A 23,693-nucleotide genomic window follows, 5' to 3' on the forward strand; every position below is an offset into this window, starting at 1 on the left:
TTAACTCTCATACTGACAGTTTTCAACTAGCCTATACAGTATACTACAACAGCATAATAGAAGCCCTGAAATTCAGTCATGGCTTTTGGTTTTGGTGTGCCACCCCAAGATTTTCAGTGGCCCGATTTGGCCACCCCTATGAAAAATTTCTGGGGGCAACACTGCAAGGCGGCACAGCATATCACTGGTACCTAGCTCCCTGCCATAAAAGACATTTATCACAAACGCTGCCTTCGAAGGGGTCTCAGCATCAGCAGAGATCCCACCCACCCCAACCATGGACTGTTCTCCCCCCTGAGCTCTGGGAAGCGCTACAGGAGCCTCAGAGCCCGCACTACCAGGCTCAAAAACAGCATCTTTCCCCAAGCTGTTGCCCACCTGAACCTGGCCACCCACTGACTGTCTGTGGATATTTTTAAATATTTTTGTACTTGTGCTCTTTTTTTATTTTTATTTTTTGGTCTTCATCTGTTTATTACAAGCGAGTACTTATGATGTACACAAGTGGCGGCATCAGTGGTAATGTAGCAAGGAAGGGTGATTGAGGCAGTTGAAGAATGTACAACTTAACCAGTCAACTGTGGAGTTAATAGGCATGTTACATGGTAATTCAGCCACTGAGGATGCACAAGCCAGTGTATTCTTAGCGCCGGTCCCAAGCCCGGATAAACGGAGAGGGTTGTGGCAGGAATGGCATCCAACGTAAAATCATTGCCTAATCAAATATGCGGATCATAAATAAGATTTCCATATTGGATTGGTCGAGGCCCGGGATACCACCGGTACTGTTAACCAGCAGGGTGCCAGTGGAAACTATGCTACTGTTGGGTGAAGGAGAAGGAGAGGGGGAAGGCATGTCCAGAGGCAGCGAGAGAGGAGGAAGGGCAGGAGTGTGGAGGTGAGAGTCGGAACTTTGAATGTTGGCACTATGACTGGTAAAGGGAGAGAGCTGGCTGACATGATGGAAAGAAGAAAGGTAGGCATACTGGGTGTGGAAGAGACCAGGTGGAAGGGGAGTAAGGCCAGGAGTATCGGAGGTGAGTTCAAATTCTTCTACCATGGTGCGAATGGGAGGAGAAATGGGGTAGGGGTAATTCTGAAGGAAGAGTATGTCAAGAGTGTGCTGGAGGTGAACAGAGTATCAGACAGAGTGATGAGTATGAAGCTGGAAATTGAAGGTGTGTTGATGAATGTTATCAGTGCATATGCCGCATCAGCGCACATGTATTGTTCCTGAACATATGTGGTGTTTCTGTTACTGTGTGACTGTATTGTTTCTGATCATATGTGGAGTGTTTCTGTTACTGTGTGACTGTATTGTTCCTGATCATATGTGGAGTGTTTCTGTTACTGTGTGACTGTATTGTTTCTGATCATAGGTGGAGTGTTTCTGTTACTGTGTGACTGTATTGTTTCTGATCATAGGTGGAGTGTTTCTGTTACTGTGTGACTGTATTGTTCCTGATCATATGTGGAGTGTTTCTGTTACTGTGTGACTGTATTGTTCCTGATCATATGTGGAGTGTTTCTGTTACTGTGTGACTGTATTGTTCCTGATCATATGTGGAGTGTTTCTGTTACTGTGTGACTGTATTGTTTCTGAACATATGTGGAGTGTTTTTGCTACTGTGTGTCTTTATTGTTCCTGATCATATGTGGATTGTTTCTGTTACTGTATTGTCTCTGATCATAGGTGCAGTGTTTCTGTTACGTGTGACTGTATTGTTCCTGATCATATGTGGAGTGTTTCTGTTACTGTGTGACTGTATTGTTTCTGATCATAGGTGGAGTGTTTCTGTTACTGTGTGACTGTATTGTTCCTGATCATATGTGGAGTGTTTCTGTTACTGTGTGACTGTATTGTTCCTGATCATATGTGGAGTGTTTCTGTTACTGTGTGACTGTATTGTTTCTGATCATATGTGGAGTGTTTCTGTTACTGTGTGACTGTATTGTTCCTGATCATATGTGGAGTGTTTCTGTTACTGTGTGACTGTATTGTTTCTGATCATAGGTGGAGTGTTTCTGTTACTGTGTGACAGTATTGTTCCTGATCATATGTGGAGTGTTTCTGTTACTGTGTGACTGTATTGTTCCTGATCATATGTGGAGTGTTTCTGTTACTGTGTGACTGTATTGTTTCTGAACATATGTGGAGTGTTTTTGTTACTGTGTGACTTTATTGTTCCTGATCATATGTGGATTGTTTCTGTTACTGTATTGTCTCTGATCATATGTGGAGTGTTTCTGTTACGTGTGACTGTATTGTTCCTGATCATATGTGGAGTGTTTCTGTTACTGTATTGTCTCTGATCATATGTGGATTGTTTCTGTTACTGTGTGACTGTATTGTTCCTGATCATATGTGCAGTGTTTCTGTTACGTGTGACTGTATTGTTCCTGATCATATGTCGAGTGTTTCTGTTCCTGTGTGACTGTATTGTTCGTGATCATATGTGGAGTGTTTCTGTTCCTGTGTGACTGTATTGTTCCTGATGATATGTGGTGATTCTGTTACTCTGTGACTTTATTGTTCCTGATGATATGTGGAGTGTTTCTGTTACTCTGTGACTTTATTGTTCTCCTGTGTGGCTGTATTGTTCCTGATCATAGGTGGAGTGTTTCTGTTACTGTGTGACTGTATTGTTTCTGATCATAGGTGGAGTGTTTCTGTTACTGTGTGACTGTATTGTTCCTGATCATAGGTGGAGTGTTTCTGTTACTGTGTGACTGTATTGTTCCTGATCATATGTGGAGTGTTTCTGTTACTGTGTGACTGTATTGTTCCTGATCATATGTGGAGTGTTTCTGTTACTGTGTGACTGTATTGTTTCTGATCATATGTGGAGTGTTTCTGTTACTGTGTGACTGTATTGTTCCTGATCATATGTGGAGTGTTTCTGTTACTGTGTGACTGTATTGTTTCTGATCATAGGTGGAGTGTTTCTGTTACTGTGTGACTGTATTGTTCCTGATCATATGTGGAGTGTTTCTGTTACTGTGTGACTGTATTGTTCCTGATCATATGTGGAGTGTTTCTGTTACTGTGTGACTGTATTGTTTCTGAACATATGTGGAGTGTTTTTGTTACTGTGTGACTTTATTGTTCCTGATCATATGTGGATTGTTTCTGTTACTGTATTGTCTCTGATCATATGTGGAGTGTTTCTGTTACGTGTGACTGTATTGTTCCTGATCATATGTGGAGTGTTTCTGTTACTGTATTGTCTCTGATCATATGTGGATTGTTTCTGTTACTGTGTGACTGTATTGTTCCTGATCATATGTGGAGTGTTTCTGTTACGTGTGACTGTATTGTTCCTGATCATATGTGGAGTGTTTCTGTTACTGTGTGACTGTATTGTTCCTGATCATATGTGGAGTGTTTCTGTTACTGTGTGACTGTATTGTTCCTGATCATATGTGGAGTGTTTCTGTTACTGTGTGACTGTATTGTTTCTGAACATATGTGGAGTGTTTTTGTTACTGTGTGACTTTATTGTTCCTGATCATATGTGGATTGTTTCTGTTACTGTATTGTCTCTGATCATATGTGGAGTGTTTCTGTTACGTGTGACTGTATTGTTCCTGATCATATGTGGAGTGTTTCTGTTACTGTATTGTCTCTGATCATATGTGGATTGTTTCTGTTACTGTGTGACTGTATTGTTCCTGATCATATGTGGAGTGTTTCTGTTACGTGTGACTGTATTGTTCCTGATCATATGTCGAGTGTTTCTGTTCCTGTGTGACTGTATTGTTCCTGATCATATGTGGAGTGTTTCTGTTCCTGTGTGACTGTATTGTTCCTGATGATATGTGGTGATTCTGTTACTCTGTGACTTTATTGTTCCTGATGATATGTGGAGTGTTTCTGTTACTCTGTGACTTTATTGTTCTCCTGTTTGACTGTATTGTTCCTGATCATATGTGGAGTGTCTCTGTTACTGTGTGACTGTATTGTTCCTGGTCATAGGTGGAGTGTCTCTGTTACTGTGTGACTGTATTGTTCCTGATCATATGTGGAGTGTTTCTGTTACTGAGTGACTGTATTGTTCCTGATCATATGTGGAGTGTTTCTGTCACTGTGTAACTGTATTGTTCCTGATCATATGTGGAGTGTTTCTGTTACTGTATTGTCTCTGATCATATGTGGATTGTTTCTGTTACTGTGTGACTGTATTGTTCCTGATCATATGTGGAGTGTCTCTGTTACTGTGTGACTGTATTGTTCCTGATCATATGTGGAGTGTCTCTGTTACTGTGTGACTGTATTGTTTCTGAACATAGGTGGAGTGTTTCTGTTACTGTGTGACTGTATTGTTTCTGATCATAGGTGGAGTGTTTCTGTTACTGTGTGACTGTATTGTTTCTGATCATAGGTGGAGTGTTTCTGTTACGTGTGACTGTATTGTTCCTGATGATACGTGGAGTGTTTCTGTTCCTGTGTGACTGTATTGTTCCTGATGATACGTGGAGTGTCTCTGTTACTGTGTGACTGTATTGTTCCTGATCATATGTGGAGTGTTTCTGTTACGTGTGGCTGTATTGTTCCTGATCATATGTGGAGTGTCTGCTGTTACTGTGTGACTGTATTGTTCCTGATCATATGTGGAGTGTTTCTGTTACGTGTGACTGTATTCTTCCTGGTCATATGTGGAGTGTTTCTGTTCCTGTGTGACTGTATTGTTCCTGATGATACGTGGAGTGTCTGCTGTTACTGTGTGACTGTATTGTTCCTGATCATATGTGGAGTGTTTCTGTTACGTGTGACTGTATTGTTCCTGATGATACGTGGAGTGTCTCTGTTACTGTGTGACTGTATTGTTCCTGATCATATGTGGAGTGTTTCTGTTACGTGTGGCTGTATTGTTCCTGATCATATGTGGAGTGTCTCTGTTACTGTGTGACTGTATTGTTCCTGATCATATGTGGAGTGTTTCTGTTACGTGTGACTGTATTCTTCCTGGTCATATGTGGAGTGTTTCTGTTCCTGTGTGACTGTATTGTTCCTGATGATACGTGGAGTGTCTGCTGTTACTGTGTGACTGTATTGTTCCTGATCATATGTGGAGTGTTTCTGTTACGTGTGACTGCATTGTTCCTGATGATACGTGGAGTGTCTCTGTTACTGTGCGACTGTATTGTTCCTGATCATATGTGAAGTGTCTGCTGTTGTCCATGGATGTGTTGTACTGCAGAATTTAACAAGTACTGAAAACACATTCCACCTGCCTTCATTGTTAATAGTCTGTCTGTCTTTCTGTCTGTCTGTCTGCGCTAACATCAGAGTGCCAGGACCAGCCTACCATTTTTTCAACCTCAACATGGTTTTTAACCTGTAGTTGTCAGCAGACTCGCTCAGATGGTGTAGGGTTTACTTACTTACTCTAGTTAGTTAAGTGATTTCCACAGATTACATTCAAAGATAAATCCACTGGTTGTGACTGTAGTCAGAGACAAATGTTTAATGAACCCAGGCATGCAAGATGGATTCTCCCAGAAACACCATGTGCTTTCATCTGACATCCTGCTTGTATGTGCACTAGGGCACGTTCACACACATGGCCTTATCTTCACCTTGCATAACACTGCCAGACTGATGTTAAACAGAGCGGGAGCTCCACTCGGTGTTTTACATGCTTACTGGATTTATAGATAGATTCACATGGACCATGTAACAACCTACCCACGTCACTGTCATCGTTAATCATCTCATCTCCAAAACCCAGGAACTCTAATCACCACATATATGATGGAGACAGGACAATGACTTGAATTGGCCAATTAAAGCCTCATTCTCTGTCTCTTTCTCTCTGTCTCTCTCTCTCTCTATATATATAATTATGTTATAGTTATGAACTACTTTAGAATGAAACAGGAAAGAAGAGTTTTTTGGAAGCCTTCTTGATCTTCCGATCTCTCTCTCTCACACACTTCCAGACCCCCTTTCCCCTTGTTTTTTTTTTTTTTTTTACAAACAAAAAGTTGACTAGTTTATTAGATTTGCAGTAAAAGTTCTCTAAACCAAATGGCCTTGGGCCCAACCCTTTTGGTTTGTTTACCAAGGAATTCTGTTTTCAGAATATGAGTGTGATTACCTGATTTTATTTATTTATTTATTTTTCTAATAATCTTTTTATTTGGAGATGTTAACAAGCGCACAATACAATAGGTATGTACTTAGACTATCTCCATTTTTCTTTTACACAAACACCCCAACCACCCACCCTTCCCACCCACCAAAACATGGGGTGCACCCGCCTAGAGAAGCCGAAAAAAAAATAAGATAATAACACATACACAATAAGAATAATAATAGATACATTTACACGTGAAAGAGGTCACATTTAGCCATGTTCCATGTCACTGTGTACATACATATTCACGATTGCAGTCATACATGCCTGCATCAGTCCAAGGCAGAGACAATTTTGATACAATCTCAATACAATATCCACAATATGTATATCCCTAGAATATACAATCCCTGGTAACTGGTATATAAGAAGAAAAAATAGAGATGTGGGGAAGGAAAAACAAATGAATATGTTTAAACACTTCTGTTTGTGAAATGTTATATAGGTCTACTGTGGTCTGTGGTGACTAAATATCTTAGGTCATCGGGCAAAGTTTTTAGTTTGCTTAGATATGTCAAAATCGGACCCCAGATGGAGAAAAATTTGTCACTGGACCCCCTAAGAGTGTACTTCATCTTCTCTAACTGTATGAAATGCATCAGATCACTCAACCACATAGACACTTTAGGTGGGTGTTTTGATTTCCAGTGTAATAAAATTATTCTGCGAGCAAGCAGTGTCGTGAAATCAATGATGGTTTTATGGCTTTTCCTCATTATAGAGTGTTCCCCACCTGTGATTCCAAATATAGCTGCTGCTGCATTGGGTTGGAAATCAATATCAAGTGCTTTCCAGAGTGATTTAAAAATCACAGACCAGTAAGTTGTCAGAGCCGGGTATGACCAAAACATATGGGTTAAGTTGGCAGGGGTGTTATGGCACCTGTCACAACTTGCATCTAAATTTGGGTAAATCTTAGCTAGTCTTGCATTAGAAAAATGAGCATGATGTAGGACTTTGAACTGTCTGCCCTAATCTTAGCAAGAGTTACGTATGTTTTTAAGAGAAGCTATACAATCATGTATCCTTGAAATTATTCCTTTAGAATTAAAAGGGATCTCTAGCATACCATCTAAACCTGAGACTGAAGATAAGTATGGAAAGTTGGAGTCATGGCTCTGAAGGAAATGGTGGACTTGAAAATATTGAAATAAGCTAGACCGAGGGAGCCCAAATTTGTGTGATAAGTCATCAAAGCTTGCAAATACACTGTTTATGTACATATCTTTAAATTTAGAAATACCTTGTATTTGCCAAAAAGAGGATGCAGTCTAATCTAGCTGGGGGAAAAGGGTGATTATTGCATATAGGACTCATGCTAAGACAATGTTTGAACCCAAAGTTCCATCTAATTTGAAACCATATCTTGAGGGTATTGACGACGACTGGGTTTTTAGTAAAGTGTGTAATAGAAAGGGGAGAGCTGCAAGTGATCAGGGCTGTGAGAGATGACGAGATACAAGCTGTAGCCTCAAAGTCACACAAGTCTGTATCTGGCGAGTGAGGCCAATACATAATTTTTTTAACATTTGCAGCCTAATAGTAATAGCAAAGATTTGGAAGCGCTAAGCCACCCTGTAATTTAGGCCTTTGTAGTAATTCTATACATACTCTAGGGATCTTATCGCTCCATATGAATGAAATGAAAGCTTCATCAATGGATTGAAAAAAGGATTTAGGAAGATAAAGTGGGATACATTGAAACAAATAAAGGAATTTGGGGAGTACATTCATTTTAATATAATTCACTTTTCCTGCCAAGGACAAGTGAAATGACTTCCACTTTTTCAGGTCTAGTTTGACTTTCTCAAATAAAGGAGAAAAGTTTTCCTGATTAAGGCTTTGCATGTTTCTTGTGATATTAATGCCCAAATATTTAAAGCCATTTCTAGACATTTGGAACGGTAAGGCATTATCTTGTGTTTGAAGAGCCAAGTCATTAACAGAGTAACATTTACTTTTGCCAAAGTTTTCTTTGTACCCAGAGAATGTACCGAAGCTCTCCAAAGCGTGGATAATGTGAGGTGTGCTTAGAACTGGATCTGAAATATATAACAATAAATCATCAGCATATAAAGACAACCTATGCTCTATTCCTCCTATATGAATTCCACTTATAGATGGTAACGATTTAAGTGTAATGGATAAGGGCTCTATAGCTAAAGCAAATAATAATGGACTGAGTGGGGAACCCTGACGGGTCGCTCTTGACAACTGGAAGTATTGTGATTGTTTACCATTTGTAACAACTGAGGCTTTGGGTGAAGTATACAAAAGCTTAATCCATGAAATAAAATTAGGACCACACCCAAATTTTTTTAAACAAGTGAGCAAAAATTCCCATTTGACCCTGTCAAAAGCTTTCTCTGCATCCAGTGAGATGACCACCTGTGGTACCTCACTGGATGCAGGAGAGGGAATAATATTCAAAAGCCAACAGATATTTGTGAATGAATGTCGTCCCGAAATGAAGTCGGTTTGGTCAACAGATATCACGTTATACATTGTGGTTTCTAAGCATAGGGCAAGAGCTTTGGCTAGGATCTTCACATCACAGTTTAGGAGAGAGATGGGTCTATATGAACCACATTCTGTGTTATCTTTACCTGGCTTAAGCAGGAGAGTAATTGATGCTTCGGTCAGTGTTTGTGGTGGTGACCCACGAGACAGAGAATCATTAAACACATCGAGTAAAATTACAGACAATTTGTTAGAAATTTTTTTAAAGAACTCTATTGGGTACCCATCCGGGCAAGGCGTTTTACCACTTTGCATCACCATCATTGCGTTAATGATTTCTGTCTGTTGTAGTGGAAGTTCAGTCTCAGTCCTATGAATTAATTGCATTGATCGAAGGAGGCTGGAGATTATCAAAAAATGTTCCATATCAATACTGTCACTTGTTGCTTCTGACGTATATAGGTTTGAGTAATATGAGGCGAATGTTTCATTAATTTCTCCTGGGTTAATAGTTAACTCCCCATTTGGTTTCCTAATTTGTGGGATCTGTCGAGCAACCGCTTGGCACTTAAGCTGGTGTGCTAAGAGACGACCGGCCTTTTCACCATGCTCATAGACATATCCACATGATTTTAGTAAGAGTCGTTCTGTCTTTCTAGTTGATAACAATTTATATTGGGTTTGGAGGTCGAGCTTCCTTTTAAAGAGCTCAGGGGAAGGGGCAGTAGACTACAGAGCATCCGCTGTATCTATAGATTTAATGAGCTGGTCCTGTTTAAGCCTTTGCATCTTACTGAATCTAGCTGAATATGACATAATCTCGCCCCTGATTAAAGCTTTCAATGTCTCCCAAAGCAACGATGGGGAAATATTGTCTTTTTTATTGAATTTGATAAAGTCATCAATTTTTTCAGATATCAATACAGAAAAGGCTTCATCAGCCAATAATGTTTTGTCTCATTTCCAAGGAGAGCGTTCCAAATTGTTAAGAGGAAATGTGATATCTAGTAACACCAGGGCATGATCTGATTCAATTATAGTCATATGTTCAGTTTTAGCGACATAGCAGAGAAGCATTCTATCAATGAAGAAATAGTCTATTCTACTATATGATTCATGAACTGGGGAAAAGAAGGAGAAGGATTGATTTTGTGGAAATAAGGAACGCCAAGGGTTGACACCTCCTATCTGATCCATAAAGACTGACAGTAATTTGGCCATTTTTGAAGGGGTTGTGGATTTAGGATTAGAACGGTCTAGTACTGGATTAATTACAAAGTTCAGATCACCACCAAAGATCAATTGTTGTGATTTTAAATCTGGTATTAATGAAGTGACTCTTTCTATAAATTTATCATAATCCCAATTTGGGGTGTAAACATTAACCAAAACGACCGGTTTGTGGAAAAGGAGCCCAGACATCATAATAAACCCTTATAACTGCTCCTTGGTACTTCAGCTCGTGGTTCCTGGCCCAGCGCAATGCAGCTTCCTTCTGTTGGAATCTGGAAAAGCAAACCAGGAATGTGCAGGGGGATGTTCCTCATCTGGATTTGAAGGTTGGGGTCTGGTGTGCTCTCTCCAGCTCAGACGGTGCAGAAAAGACATCAGGACCCATTATTTGCATCAGCATCTCCAACATGAACTTCACCAGATCTTTACCATCCTCACTGCCTTCAGGAATGTTCAGTACACGGAGATTGGCCCTCTGAGATCAGTTCTCGAGGTCATCGATCCGGTCCTGCAGAAACAGGTTTTTGGTTTGGAGCGTTTTGATGGTGGACTCGGCTGCAGTTAAACGTTCAAAGTTGTCACTGGTTACAGACTCCACAGAGGTAAGGCGCTTTTGGAATGAGTTCACTGTCGCCTGCAAGGAGTCCAGTGAGGCTTGTAGGGGTTTAGTGGACACTTGGATCAGGGATGAAACGTCATCCCTAAGTGACCTCCTCTGCTTTTCGAATTCTGCAGACAGCTGATCCATGGAAATGAGCATATCAGCTGTGGTATCTCTGGTTTCTGTCGTTGTCGAAGGGTTGTTAGCAAACGCTGCTACCTTCTCGGCTGCGTTCTTGGAGACATTAGCATATGCACGGTTAGCACTAGCTGCAGTTTTGTTCAAGTTCTTTATTTGTCACATGCACAGAAATACAAAGTAAAACATGCAGAGAAATGAAGAGGGGTATTCCGTCCGTCATTATGTGAAAAAAGACATAGGCCTACATATAAGACAAAAGATCAGTGCATTTTTTCCTTTTTTTTAAAAGTCAAAATAAACAATAAATAAAAACAATAATTAAAAAAGAAACAACCTCGCCGTCTCAAGTATGTGAAAGGTCGTATATGTTGAGAGTTCTTATGGCCTGTGGATAGAAGCTTCTCTTTAGTCTATCTGTTTTGGCCCTAAGACTACAGAGGCGTCTACCAGACCCCAATAGCCTGAACAGTCCATTGTTAGGGTCAACGCTACTTGCTGGTTTGGCACGTTTACAGTGGCTCATTTCGCAAGGTATCGCTAAAGTAAGTCTTACGAGGCCTTGTTTGTCAAAGTCTCAAAGGAAAAGCTAGGTAAAACAAGTTTTGTCAAAAAGTAGTCTGGGAGCCCTCAGCCGTGCGTCCTCTACCTACATTGCATAACCGGAAGTCCCTCCAGACCCCCTTTCCTTGAGCCAAATGCTGCTAATCTTATCCAAGGTCATAAATTGTTAGCATTCTTGGGAAGACAATCAGTGTGACCTTCCCTAGTTTGATACATGTCTGAATTAATGTGAATTTGTATTTAATGTCTTGCTACATGCCCAGTAGTCCAGGTAGGAGATCCCAGAAGGTTGCATCAGGTAATCTGGACACAACGATTACTGAGAGACATGTTTCATCATCATCTAAGTGACCTCTTCAGTCTCAGTTGACTGCACACGTCCCTACCCTTGTAAACAATACAGTGACTGCAGGGTCCCCACCCTTATGAATAATACAGTGACTGCAGGTGTCCCCACCCTTATAAACAATACAGTGACTGCAGGTACCCCACTCTTATAAATAATACAGTGACTGCAGGTACCCCACCCTTATAAACAACACAGTGACTGCAGGTACCCCACCCTTATAAACAACACAGTGACTGCAGGTACCCCACCCTTATAAACAATACAGTGACTGCAGGTGTCCCCACCCTTATGAACAATACAGTGACTGCAGGTACCCCAACCTTTTCAATAATACAGTGACTGAAGGTGTCCCCACCCTTATAAACAATACAGTGACTGCAGGGTCCCCACCCTTATAAACAATACAGTGACTGCAGGGTCCCCACCCTTATGAACAATACAGTGACTGCAGGTACCCCAACCTTTTCAATAATACAGTGACTGCAGGTGTCCCCACCCTTATAAACAATACAGTGACTGCAGGTGTCCCCACCCTTATAAACAATAGTGACTGCAGGTGTCCCCACCCTTATAAACAATACAGTGACTGCAGGTACCCCCACCTTTTCAATAATACAGTGACTGCAGGTGTCCCCACCCTTATAAACAATACAGTGACTGCAGGTACCCCACTCTTATAAATAATACAGTGACTGCAGGTACCCCACCCTTATAAACAACACAGTGACTGCAGGTACCCCACCCTTATAAACAACACAGTGACTGCAGGTACCCCACCCTTATAAACAATACAGTGACTGCAGGTGTCCCCACCCTTATAAACAATACAGTGACTGCAGGTGTCCCCACCCTTATAAACAACACAGTGACTGCAGGTACCCCACCCTTATAAATAATACAGTGACTGCAGGTATCCCCACCCTTATAAATAATACAGTGACTGCAGGTGTCCCCACCCTTATAAACAATACAGTGACTGCAGGTGTCCCCACCCTTATAAACAATACAGTGACTGCAGGTGTCCCCACCCTTATAAACAATACAGTGACTGCAGGTGTCCCCACCCTTATAAACAACACAGTGACTGCAGGTACCCCACCCTTATAAATAATACAGTGACTGCAGGTATCCCCACCCTTATAAATAATACAGTGACTGCAGGTGTCCCCACCCTTATAAACAATACAGTGACTGCAGGTGTCCCCACCCTTATAAACAATACAGTGACTGCAGGTACCGCACCCTTATAAATAATACAGTGACTGCAGGTACCCCACCCTTATAAACAACACAGTGACTGCAGGTACCCCACCCTTAAAAACAATACAGTGACTGCAGGTGTCCCCACCCTTATAAACAATACAGTGACTGCAGGTGTCCCCACCCTTATAAACAACACAGTGGCATACGTACCCAAACCAGTGACCAGGTTCATATGCAGATATGGGTGTGACCATTAACTAGAGTTACAGTGGTCATGTGTACTATTCACAGAGGATTGGGGAATAGTTGCAATCACAGCATGGTAAGATGGTGACAGATGTACTCTTAGCCCCACCTCGGTTCAGGGATGGTGGTTCACTCTTCACATAGATGGCTGTCACCACGACAACTCAGGGTCCTCTGAGTCTGCGTCAACATGATTGAGGCCTTTTGGAAATGCTTGCCTTCATCCTCAGCCGCCGATGACCGCAGAAACAAGTAGGACCAGACCATCTTCCATGTGTTCCGCATATGAAGAGTTGATGCAAAAGAGCTATCCTCATTTGTCCTCTTTTTTCCAATTGGCTTTAGTCGCCCCCTTACCCCATCGTGTTCAGATTCATTTCTGATTTTGTTAACTTCCAAATTAAGTAGTTCATTGATTCTGTCGGAAACAAGTTGTTTGATGGCCATTCACTCATCCATCTCTTCATTTATTCCCCCATTCATTCATCAGTCATGTTTCATTTCTTTCACTGCTTGCTTCAACTGTGCACACACACACACACACACACACACACACACACACACACACACACACACACACACACACACACACACAAGATGAGGTGTCTACAGACTGATCATCTAATATCTTTAACTTTCTTATTTCTAAACTCATTTGTTCCCCCAAGTTTTTATAGTCCACATGACAGCTGAACCTTATCCTCCTGGTGAACTTGTTATTCATTCATTCATTCATTCACCATCAGGGTTGCGGGTCGGGTTGCGGTGGCAGCAAGCTAAGTAGGGCACTCCAGACGTCCCTCTCCCCAGCAACGCCCTCCAGCTCCTCCTGGGGGATCCCAAGGCGTTCCCAGGCCAGATTGGACATGTAGTCCCTCCAGCGAGTTCTGGTTCTACCCCGGGGTCTCCTCCCAGTTGAACGTGCCCGGAAAACCTCCAAAGGAAGACGCCCAGGAGGCATCCTGATCAGATGCCTGAACCATCTCAACTGGCTCCTTTCGATGCGAAGGAGCAGCGGCTCTACTCCGAGCTCCCTCCAGATGTCCGAGCTCCTCACCCTATCTCTAAGGCTGAGCCCAGACACCCTACGGAGGACACCCATTTCAGCCGCTTGTATCCGCGATCTCACCCTTTCGCTCACTATGACCATACGTGAGGGTTGGAACGAAGATTGACTGGTAAATTGAGAGTTTTGCCTTCCGGCTCAGCTCCCTCTTCGCCACAACGCTCCGGTACAACGTCCGCATTACTGCTGATGCTGCACCAATCTGCCTGTCAATCTCCCGCTCCATCCTAACCTCACTCGTGAACAAGACCCCGAGATACTTGAACTCCTTCACTTGAGGCAACAACTTATCCCCAACCCGCAGGGAGCAATCCACCATTTTCTGGTAGAGAACCATGGCCTCAGACTTGGAGGTGCTGACTCTCATCCTGGCCATTTCACTCTCAGCTGTAAACCGCCCCAGTGCGCACTGGAGGTCACATTCTGATGAAGCCAACAAAACCACATCATCTGCGAAGAGCAGAGATGCAATTCTGAGGTTCCCAAAACAGACACACTCCTCACCTTGGCTGCGCCTTGAGATCCTGTCCATGAATATCACAAACAAAATCGGAGACAAGGGACAACCTTGGCAGAGTCCGACACCCACCGAAAACATGTTTGACTTTGTGCCAAGAATGCGGACACAGCTCTCACTTTGGTTATACAAGGGCCGGTCCTTGTGTGGTCCGGTCCTTGTGCGGTCCTTGTCCAGTCCGGTCCTTGTGAACTTGTTAAACCATCCTTATCCTCCTGGTGAACTTGTTAAACCATCCTTATCCTCCTGGTGAACTTGTTGAACCATTCTTATCCTCCTGGTGAACTTGTTAAACCATCCTTATCCTCCTGGTGAACTTGTTAAACCATCCTTATCCTCCTGGTGAACTTGTTAAACCATCCTTATCCTCCTGGTGAACTTGTTAAACCATCCTTATCCTCCTGGTGAACTTGTTAAACCATCCTTATCCTCCTGGTGAACTTGTTAAACCATCCTTATCCTCCTGGTGAACTTGTTAAACCATTCTTATCCTCCTGGTGAACTTGTTAAACCACCCTTATCCTCCTGGTGAACTTGTTGAACCATTCTTATCCTCCTGGTTAACTTGTTGAACCATCCTTATCCTCCTGGTGAACTTGTTAAACCATCCTTATCCTCCTGGTGAACTTGTTAAACCATCCTTATCCTCCTGGTGAACTTGTTAAACCATCCTTTTCTGACTGGTGAACTTGTTAAACTATCCTTATCCTCCTGGTGAACTTGTTAAACCATCCTTATCCTCCTGGTGAACTTGTTAAACCATCCTTATCCTCCTGGTGAACTTGTTAAACCATTCTTATCCTCCTGGTGAACTTGTTAAACCATCCTTATCCTCCTGGTGAACTTGTTGAACCATTCTTATCCTCCTGGTGAACTTGTTGAACCATCCTTATCCTCCTGGTGAACTTGTTAAACCATCCTTATCTTCCTGGTGAACTTGTTAAACCATCCTTATCCTCCTGGTGAACTTGTTGAACCATTCTTATCCTCCTGGTGAACTTGTTAAACCATCCTTATCCTCCTGGTGAACTTGTTAAACCATCCTTTTCTGACTGGTGAACTTGTTAAACCATCCTTAACCTCCTGGTGAACTTGTTAAACCACCCTTATCCTCCTGGTGAACTTGTTGAACCATTCTTATCCTCCTGGTGAACTTGTTAAACCATCCTTATCCTCCTGGTGAACTTGTTAAACCATCCTTATCCTCCTGGTGAACTTGTTAAACCATTCTTATCCTCCTGGTGAACTTGTTAAACCATCCTTATCCTCCTGGTGAACTTGTTAAACCATCCTTATCCTCCTGGTGAACTTGTTAAACCATTCTTATCCTCCTGGTGAACTTGTTAAACCATCCTTATCCTCCTGGTGAACTTGTTAAACCATCCTTATCCTCCTGGTGAACTTGTTGAACCATTCTTATCCTCCTGGTGAACTTGTTAAACCATCCTTATCCTCCTGGTGAACTTGTTAAACCATCCTTATCCTCCTGGTGAACTTGTTGAACCATTCTTATCCTCCTGGTGAACTTGTTAAACCATCCTTATCCTCCTGGTGAACTTGTTAAACCATCCTTATCCTCCTGGTGAACTTGTTAAACAATCCTTATCCTCCTGGTGAACTTGTTGAACCAGTCTTATCCTCCTGGTGAACTTGTTGAACCATTCTTATCCTCCTGGTGAACTTGTTAAACCATCCTTATCCTCCTGGTGAACTTGTTGAACCATTCTTATCCTCCTGGTGAACTTGTTAAACCATCCTTATCCTCCTGGTGAACTTGTTGAACCATCCTTATCCTCCTGGTGAACTTGTTAAACCATCCTTTTCTGACTGGTGAACTTGTTAAAACATCCTTATCCTCCTGGTGAACTTGTTAAACCATCCTTATCCTCCTGGTGAACTTGTTAAACCATCCTTATCCTCCTGGTGAACTTGTTGAACCATAGCCGATTTGGTAAATATCTGAATCGGTTTACTGAGTTAATGGTAGGTTTTGGTGTGTTTAGTCTAATTTCTGCTCATCTCAGCCTGAACTTTACAAATCCACTATCAGAATAATTCATTAACTGATTCTGTCAACAAAACAGAATGTAAACACTGAACCAGTAACGTGAATTCCAGCTACTTCCTCACCTCAGGAAGTGGTCCGGCCTCCTGGATCATCCTGATTGGGGGCCAGTAAGACAAAGTTCCTATCAGAACCTGAGTAACGGGCTCAATGGGCTCCTCTCTGACCCTGCTGCTCCCACTCCAACCCTCCAACCCTTCTATCCATCCCATCCAGACCGGATGTGCCATCATCCCTCTTGTCCTCAGCAGCTGACTCCAGAGCAGACCAGGACCCTCACTGCCTCCACTGACTTGCTCCTTGTCCTGGTGCCTTTAATTCTACCACTCCAACTGACTTATTCCGTTTCAAGCAGTTTCTCTGTGAATACTCCTTAATTGGCTTAACTCAACTTCTCTAACATAACACATTTCAATCGGTGGAATTAACTCCATAAATTACATTCACATCCATTTCATCTACCATACATAGTCCTACTGTTAGTCTCCCCCTGTCTTTGTGGTGTGTGGTGTGATAATCTTAGCTGTGTGTCTTTCTGTTAATTATAAATGTATGTTAAGCATGAACGCGCTGGTCCTGTGTGTATTTGTAGCTTCACTTCATTCATTTAGCTAAACAGACTTGGTCTATGTTTTATATATTTAGAACTACTAGCAAGATTTAATTCCAACATTGTCATCAAATGATTGTACTGGAATGTCCAGTCAGAGAAATCCCTCTGTTGGTAGACTGATTACATGAGCTTTAAGAAAGATTAACTCGCTGGATGAGAGACTCCCATCTCAGAATAATGGTAATGATATGATGACCGCCTTTACTTTTCCCCTCAAATAATTCAACACTGTATGAGCTGAGATTTCTCCATTGCTATGCACCAACTCTCCATGAAGACCTGAACTGTTTTACCCAGAATCAGCCTTTACCAGATCGGTCATGTCTCAATATGTAACATACCGAACCAGCAGCTCTGCTCTCTGCTGCAGTGCTAAAGCCACCTGGTGGGTCCTCTGGAGAGAGTCAGCATGGAGGAGAGCCTGGGAAAGAAAGAGACAGGGTCAGACATAGACAGAGACAGAGAGTAGTCAAGTCAAGACAAATTTATTTATACAGTAGTCCAAGCGTGAGGATATCGAAGTGTGAATGATTTTTAAAGAGAGAAACGGCTTGATTTTGGTGATAGTACGAAGCTGAAAAAAACTGGCTTTCACTACTGCGCTAACTTGCTTGTCAAACCTGAAGGCTGAATCAAATATCACACCAAGGCCCCCCCCCTTTTTTTCTCCCCAATTGTATCTGCCCAATTACCCCACTCTTCCAAGCTTTCCCAGTCGCTGCTCCACCGTCTCTGCAGACTACCACGTCTCCTTCGATACATGTGGAGTCAACAGCCGCTTCTTTTCATCTGACAGTGAGGAGTTTCACCAGGGGGGACGTAGCGCGTGGGAGGGTCGCGCTATTCCCCCCAGTTCCCCCTCCCCCCTGAACAGGTGCCCCAACCGACCAGAGGAGGCGCTAGTGCAGCAACCTGGACACATACTCACATCCAGCTTCCCACCCACAGACATGGCCAGTTGTGTCTGTAGGACACCCGAACAAGCCGGAGGTAACACGGGGATTCAATCTGACGATCCCCATGTTGGTAGGCAATGGCATAGCCTGCTATGCTACCCAGACGTCCCCACACCAAGGTTTTTGACATGAGGTTTGACAAGGGTGGACAGTTGCCAAGAGTGTTGGCAAATACTTAAACAGAGTCAGGAGGGCCCAACAAGGCAACTTCAGATTTGCCTTCATTCAGCTTTAGGACATTTGTGCCATCCAGCACTTTATGCCCTCAAGGCAGTTCAAGAGGCTGACTACATTGGACTGATAGTTTGGTTTCAGAGGGAGATAAAGCTGAGTGTTATCAGCATAACAGTGGGAAGAAATGTCATATTTTTGAATGTTTTGACCAAGGGGAAGCATGTATATAGAGAAATGTATGGGACCTAGGATAGAAACTTGTGGGACCCCACAAGACAGACTAGCTGGGGGAGAGGAAAAATTGCCTATTAATGGAGAAGCTTCCATTTTTGAGGTAGGATGTGAACCATTCCAAGGCAGAGCCATCAACACCAACCCCGTACTGGAGACGGTCTATTAAAATGCCATGACCCACAGTATCAAACACCGTGCTGAGGTCAAGAAGAATTAGAATGGTACTGTCACCGGAGTCAATAGAGAGGAGGAGTACATTGTACACTTTCAGAAAGGCAGATTCTGTGCTAAGATAAGCCTTAAAACCTGATTGAAATCTTTCAAAGATGTTGTTTTGGTGTAGGTAGGGCAGCAATTGACTAAGAATAACCAGAAAGTGATGCTGCATGCGGATGCTGCCCTGTCCTGTCAGTCACAATTCTGTGATGTGCTAACTGAACTTAAGCAAAACCACAAATCAAGATTCTGCAACTTCAAGGATCAAGGCAATGTTTTTCTACTTGTGAAAAACCCATTCCCGATTGAGGTTGATGAAATCAAGTAAATAAGCGATCAGCTTGGACTTGTGCAGCTTCAGATGGAGCTTGTGGGGTTAAAGGGCTCAAATGAACTTCAGCGTCAGTTTCAGATTGAAAATGTTGTGGACTTCTGGAAATGGGTGGGGCATCTTCCAAGCATATCCAGACTTGCAAGACACATCATCTCAATGTTTCCGTCCACATAGTGGTGTGAAGCAGCATTCTCTGTGCTCTCAAAAATAAAATGTCACAACTGAATCAGATTGAGTCTGTGGCACACAACAGAGGCCCTTCGGATCACCGTTTCCAGCGCAGAGCCCGACTACAAATCCCTTGCGCAACAGAAGGAGTGTCAGAAATCCCTCTGAGTGAAGTAAGTTCAACGTTGCTCTTCTGACAACCCCTTCTAGTCTGAAATACTAATGTACGCTACATTAGAACTTAAAAGTCTGTTATTTTTTCCCTTCCGGGGGCAGACAGGAGAGAGAAAGGGGAACGTCACAGGGAAAAGAGGCAGACTACCTGCTGTTATGGATTATGATGATCAGCAATGTGCTGTGTGTTATGCTGTTATGGACTGTGATGATCAGCAATGTGCTGTGTGTTATGTTGCTATGGACTGTGATGATCAGCAATGTGCTGTGTGTTATGTTGTTATGGACTGTGATGATCAGCAATGTGCTGTGTGTTATGTTGTTATGGACTGTGATGATCAGCAATGTGCTGTGTGGTATGTTGTTATGGACTGTGATGATCAGCAATGTGCTGTGTGTTATGTTGTTATGGACTGTGATGATCAGCAATGTGCTGTGTGTTATGTTGTTATGGACTGTGATGATCAGCAATGTGCTGTGTGTTATGTTGTTATGGACTGTGATGATCAGCAATGTGCTGTGTGGTATGTTGTTATGGACTGTGATGATCAGCAATGTGCTGTGTTACCTGCTGTTATGGACTGTGATGATCAGCAATGTGTTGTGTGTTATGTTGTTATGGACTGTGATGATCAGCAATGTGTTGTGTGTTATGTTGTTATGGACTGTGATGATCAGCAATGTGCTGTGTGTTATGTTGTTATGGACTGTGATGATCAGCAATGTGCTGTGTGTTATGTTGTTATGGACTGTGATGATCAGCAATGTGCTGTGTGTTATGTTGTTATGGACTGTGATGATCAGCAATGTGCTGTGTGTTATGTTGTTATGGACTGTGATGATCAGCAATGTGCTGTGTGGTATGTTGTTATGGACTGTGATGATCAGCAATGTGCTGTGTTACCTGCTGTTATGGACTGTGATGATCAGCAATGTGTTGTGTGTTATGTTGTTATGGACTGTGATGATCAGCAATGTGCTGTGTGTTATGTTGTTATGGACTGTGATGATCAGCAATGTGCTGTGTGTTATGTTGTTATGGACTGTGATGATCAGCAATGTGCTGTGTTACCTGCTGTTATGGACTGTGGCGATCAGCAATGTGCTGTGTGTTATGCTGTTATGGACTGTGATGATCAGCAATGTGCTGTGTGTTATGTTGTTATGGACTGTTATGATCAGCAATGTGCTGTGTGTTATGTTGTTATGGACTGTGATGATCAGCAATGTGCTGTGTGGTATGTTGTTATGGACTGTGATGATGACTGTGGCTGGTGTGACAGAGGAAGACGCAGAGGACAGGAAGAGATGGAAACAGATGATCTGCTGTGGCGACCCTTAACAGCAGCAGCCAAAAGTAGTAGTAGTAGTTAATAAGAAGTGCTATGTGGTGTAAAACAGCCTCATGTAACGTTACACATAATTCACATAACAGCAGGAAGATGGTGGCGCAAATTCACATTTGCGGCAGCCTCACCCAGTACCGTCCATGCAGTGTCTTTGTCCATGTCTGCATCTAAGTTTGTCTTTTTTTGATGGCTGGGAGAGCTGGTGCTAATTCAGCTGGGAGAGCTTGCTGCGTCCTGTGTGCCCAGGGACCACGGCCCTGCCTGGAGCTGCGCCCAAAGAGGTAACACAGAGGGCAGTCCAACAGGACCTGGAAGGGGGACAGGCTAAGCTAACTGCTAGCCCATGCAGAACCGTAGTTCCGATAGCACCGAAGGTGGTCTGGCGGCAGCCTCGCCTAGCCTTGACTGTGTTTTTAGAGTCATCGTGTGGAGTGAGGGGAGGTGTGTCAAAGGTGTCTCGCTGGGAGAGCTAGCATTGGATCAGCTGAGGGAGCCTGGTCTGCTGCATCCTGTGGGCCCAAGGACCACGGCCCTGACCAGAGCTGCGCCCAAAGAGGAAACATTTAGGGCGGTCTGACAGGACGTGGAAGCGGGGCAGGCTAAACTAACTGCTAGCCAATGCTAGCTGGCGTTCGTTTGTTAGTTTAGGTAAATGTGTTAGTTTGGATATATGTGTTCTGGTGGTTCTTGTAGTTCTTGGATGTGGTTTTGCCTTGGTGTTGCATTGCCATGGGCTGGGCAAAACCATGTTTCATTTCATTTCATGTAAGTAAGTTCATGAAATGAAATGACAAAGTGTTCCTGATTCTGAATACCAACAACAAAAATAATAATAATGGGGGGGGGTGTCCAAGTAGCTACGTGGTCTATTTCATTGCCTACCAACACGGGATCGGTGGTTGGAATCCCTATGTTACCTCCAGCTTGGTCAGGCGTCCCAACAGACACAATTGGCCGTGTCTGCGGGTGGGAAACCGGATGTGAGTATGTGTCCAGGTTGCTGCACTAGCGCCCCTTTTGGTCAGTCGGGCACCTGTTCGGGGGGAGGGGGAACTGGGGGGAATAGTGTGATCCTCCCATGCGTTATGTCTCCCTGGTGAAACTCCTCACTGTCAGGTGAAAAGAAGTGGCTGGTGACGCCACATGTAAGGGAGGAGGCATGTGGTAGTCTGCAGCTCTCCCCGGATCAGCAGAGGGGGTGGAGCAGAGACCGGGGCGGCTCAGAGAGTGGAGTAATTGGCCAAGTGTAATTAGGGAGAAAAAGGGGGGAAATTCCCCAAAAAATAATAATAATATAAGTAATAATAATGCAAACCCCAATTCCAATGAAGTTGGGACGTTGTGTAAAACGTGAATAAAAACAGAATACAATGACTTGCAAATCCTTTTCCACCTATATTCAGTTGAATACACTACAAAGACAAGATATTTAATGTTCAGACTGATAAACTTTATTGGGTTTTTTTGCAAATATTCACTCATTTAGAATGTGATGCCTGCAACACGTTCCAAAGAAGCTGGGACAGGGGCATGTTCACCACTGTGTTACACCACCTTTCCTTTTAACAACACTCAACAAGCGTTTGGGAACTGAGGACACTACTTGTTGAAGCTTTGTAGGTGGAATTCTTTCCCATTCTTGCTGATGTTCGACTTCAGTTGCTCAGCAGTCTGGGGTCTCCATTGTCATATTTTGCGCTTCATAATGCGCCACACATGTTCAATGGGAGACAGGTCTGGACTGCAGGCAGGTCTGGACTGCAGGCAGGTCTGGACTGCAGGCAGGCCAGTCCAGTACCCGCACTCTTTTACTACGAAGCCCCGCTGGTGGACCACCTGCAGAATGTGGCTTGGCATTGTCTTACTGAAATAAGCAGGGACGTCCCTGAAAAAGACGTCGCTTGGATGGCAGCATATGTTGCTCCAAAACCTGTATGTACCTTTCAGCATTAATGGTGCCTTCACAGATGTGCAAGTTACCCATGATGCCATGGGGCACTAACACACCCTCACACCATCACAGATGCTGGCTTTCGGACTTTGGGCTGATAACAATCTGGATGGTCCTTTTCCTCTCTAGCCCGGAGGACACCACGTCCATGATTTCCAAAAACAATGTGAGATGTGGACTGGTCAGACCACAGCACACTTGTCCACTTGGCATGAGTCCATCTCAGATGAGCTCGGGCCAGAGAAGCCGGCGGGCGGTGTTTCTGGGTGGTGTTGATATCTGGCTTTGGCTTTGCATGGTAGAGTTTTAACTTGCCCTTGTAGATGTAGCGACCAACTGTGTTAACTGACGATGGTTTTCCCAAGTGCTCCTGAGCCCACGTGGTAATATCCTGTACAGAATGATGCCGGTTTTTAATGCAGCGCTGCCTGGGGGTCGAAGGTCACAGGCATTCAGTGTTGGTTTTTGGCCTTGCCGCTTACGTGCAGAGATTTCTCCAGATTCTCTGAATCTTGTGATGATATTATGGACTGTAGATGATGAAATCCCTAAATTCCTTGCAGTTGTACGTTGAGAAACGTTGTTCTTAAACTGTTGGACTATTTGCTCACACAGTTGTTCACAAAGTGGTGAACCTCGCCCCATCCTTGCTTGTGAACGGCTGAGCCTTTCGGGGATGCTCCTTTTATACCCAATCATGACACTCACCTGTTTCCAGTTAACCTGTTCACCTGTGGAATGTTCCAAACAGGTGTTTTTTGAGCATTCCTCAACTTTCCCCATCTTTTGTTGCCCCTGTCCCAGCTTCTTTGGAACGTGTTCTAGGCATCAAATCCAAAATGAGTGAATATTTTCAAAAAACAATAAAGTTTATCATTTTGAACATTAAATATCTTGTCTTTGTAGTGTATTCAATTGAATATAGGTGGAAAAGGATTTGCA

General features: G+C 43.2%; 1 protein-coding gene across 1 annotated transcript in view; it reads right to left on the reverse strand.

Annotated features, from left to right (window-relative positions):
* The window catches only part of kalrnb (kalirin RhoGEF kinase b), a gene marked incomplete at its 5' end in the record, with an annotated part of 412,121 nt that overhangs the window by 244,454 nt on the left and 143,974 nt on the right, over positions 1 to 23,693 (reverse strand). The window contains one exon of the mRNA XM_056301536.1: positions 17,537 to 17,616. Within this exon, the coding sequence (XP_056157511.1) occupies positions 17,537 to 17,616 (80 nt within the window). The remainder of the gene's footprint in view (positions 1 to 17,536; positions 17,617 to 23,693) is intronic.

The sequence above is a fragment of the Lampris incognitus genome, chromosome 21, assembly GCF_029633865.1.
Source record: "Lampris incognitus isolate fLamInc1 chromosome 21, fLamInc1.hap2, whole genome shotgun sequence".
Classification (NCBI taxonomy): Eukaryota; Metazoa; Chordata; class Actinopteri; order Lampriformes; family Lampridae; genus Lampris; species Lampris incognitus.